Raw genomic sequence first — 1,904 nt, 5'->3', positions numbered from 1 at the left:
TGTTGGGAAACTGGATAGTTGTCTTTATGATATATCTTCATCCAACTCTTCATACTCCAATGTATTTTTTTTTAGGTAACCTGGGAGTTTTAGATGCCATTTACATTTCTACAACTATGCCTAAAATGTTGACCAATTACTTTAAAAAAAGAAAAACCATTTCCTATATTGGATGTGTGACACAACTGTATCTGTATCTAGTTATGGCAGCCACAGAGTCTACCTTGCTTTCTACCATGGCTTTTGACCGATATGTGGCCATTTGTTATCCTTTGCGGTATCATGCTATCATGAACAAGAAGGTATGCTTACAATTTGCAACAACGTCATGGATTATAGGGATATTTTATTCTCTAATCCACACTGCAAACACATTTAGGTTAAGTTTTTGCAAATCCATCCAAATCGACCACTTTTTTTGTGACATTCCTCCACTCCTTAAGATTTCTTGTTCCAGTATAATCATTAATGAAATTATTGTGTATGTAGTTGGTGGATTATTGGTCTTAATATGTTTCCCATTAATTATTATTTCCTACATCTTCATTGTTAAAACAGTTTTTATGATCTCTAACGCTAAAGCCCGCACCAAAACATGCTCTACATGTACCTCACACTTCTTATCAGTCAGTTTGTTTTATATCAGTGGAAGTTTTGCATATTTTCATCAAACATCTCCCAACTCATTTAGCCAATACAAGATCAATGCATTGTTTTATACCATCTTACCACCATTACTAAACCCACTCATTTACAGTTTGAGGAACAAAGAACTTGAAAAGGTTTTTAAAAAAGTAATTAGTAAATAAAAATTGAAAATATTATTAAAAAAATATACTATTATATGAACCATGGTCAAGAAAATTTGCCAATTTCTTTTTTATTTAAAGGGGTTGCCCCCTTTCAGAAAATGTGGGTCCCCAGACACAGTTTGTTATAAAAAAAACCAAACCATACTTTACTCACCATCCACGGGATCAACAGTGAGTCTCCAGCCCTGCAGTGTCTGGTATTGGCTGCAGTGCTAAAATACGCCTACAGCATGGCAGCAAATCGGAGAGCTCAGCAACTCTTTCTGCCCTGACAGAACGCCGGTTCAGAGATGCCGAGCTCAGTGATTAGCTGACATCAGCGCCACAGCCTATGCCAGACACTAGGAGTAGTGGCAGAGACTGAATGGTGGACTGGAAGTTGGTGAGTAAAGCGCGGTTTGTTTGTTTTCTAACAGGATGCGCCAGGGGCTAATATATTATGAAAGGAGTCAACCATTTAAGGATGAACCAAAACTCAATGATGATGCAGTATTAGGCCTCTTTTACACGTCCATGAAAATCTCCCACGTGTTTCAGGGACGTGTCAAACGTGTATTGCCCTCAATGTGCTGTGTGTATGGCCTACGTGTGTTCTCCGTGTGTTATCCGTGATAACACACGGAGAACGGGAACTTTCTACTCACCAGTCCCTGGCGTCACTGTCCCTGGTGCTGATCTTCGGTCTCCGGTCCTGCCGACTCCCCGCTGCTGCTGCTTCCGGCCGCAGTGAAGTGAATATTCCATGAACATAATGAGCGGCGGTTGGCAGCAAGTGACAGCAGCGGCAGAGACAGGAGGGCTGGAGAAGGTGAGTAATGTTTTTTTGTTTTTCTCGCAGACACATGTCTTTTCTCCGGTGCGTGTCACATGGAACACATCCGTGTGGTCCACGTGTGTTACGTGTGACCCGATTGCATTCCATGTGACACCCATGATGCCACCCATGAAACATACATGTCGGCGTGAGAAACACACGGACACACGTATGTACGGAACGGACACACGTTCCGTGCGAAAATACATACGTGTGTCCGACACCATAGGAAGACATAGGTCTACGTGTGTACGCGTCTCCGGTACGTGAGGAAATGG

At 41.9% G+C, this 1,904-nt stretch overlaps 1 protein-coding gene across 1 annotated transcript; it reads left to right on the top strand.

Annotated features, from left to right (window-relative positions):
* Positions 1–236: 236 nt before the first annotated feature.
* On the top strand, positions 237–809 carry LOC142246643 (olfactory receptor 5B12-like). Its single transcript, XM_075319726.1, has one exon. It carries the CDS (start codon positions 237–239, stop codon positions 807–809), a length of 573 nt encoding a protein of 190 aa, XP_075175841.1.
* Positions 810–1,904: the final 1,095 nt, after the last annotated feature.

The sequence above is a fragment of the Anomaloglossus baeobatrachus genome, chromosome 1, assembly GCF_048569485.1.
Source record: "Anomaloglossus baeobatrachus isolate aAnoBae1 chromosome 1, aAnoBae1.hap1, whole genome shotgun sequence".
Lineage (NCBI taxonomy): Eukaryota > Metazoa > Chordata > Amphibia > Anura > Aromobatidae > Anomaloglossus > Anomaloglossus baeobatrachus.
The sequence above is the reverse complement of the archived record's forward strand: the minus strand, read 5'-3'. Positions and strand labels throughout refer to the sequence as shown.

What these genes read in the sequence shown, in the direction of transcription:
- LOC142246643 (XM_075319726.1), top strand. Translation starts at nt 237, where the DNA reads ATGGCTTTTGACCGATATGTGGCCATTTGTTATCCTTTGCGGTATCAT.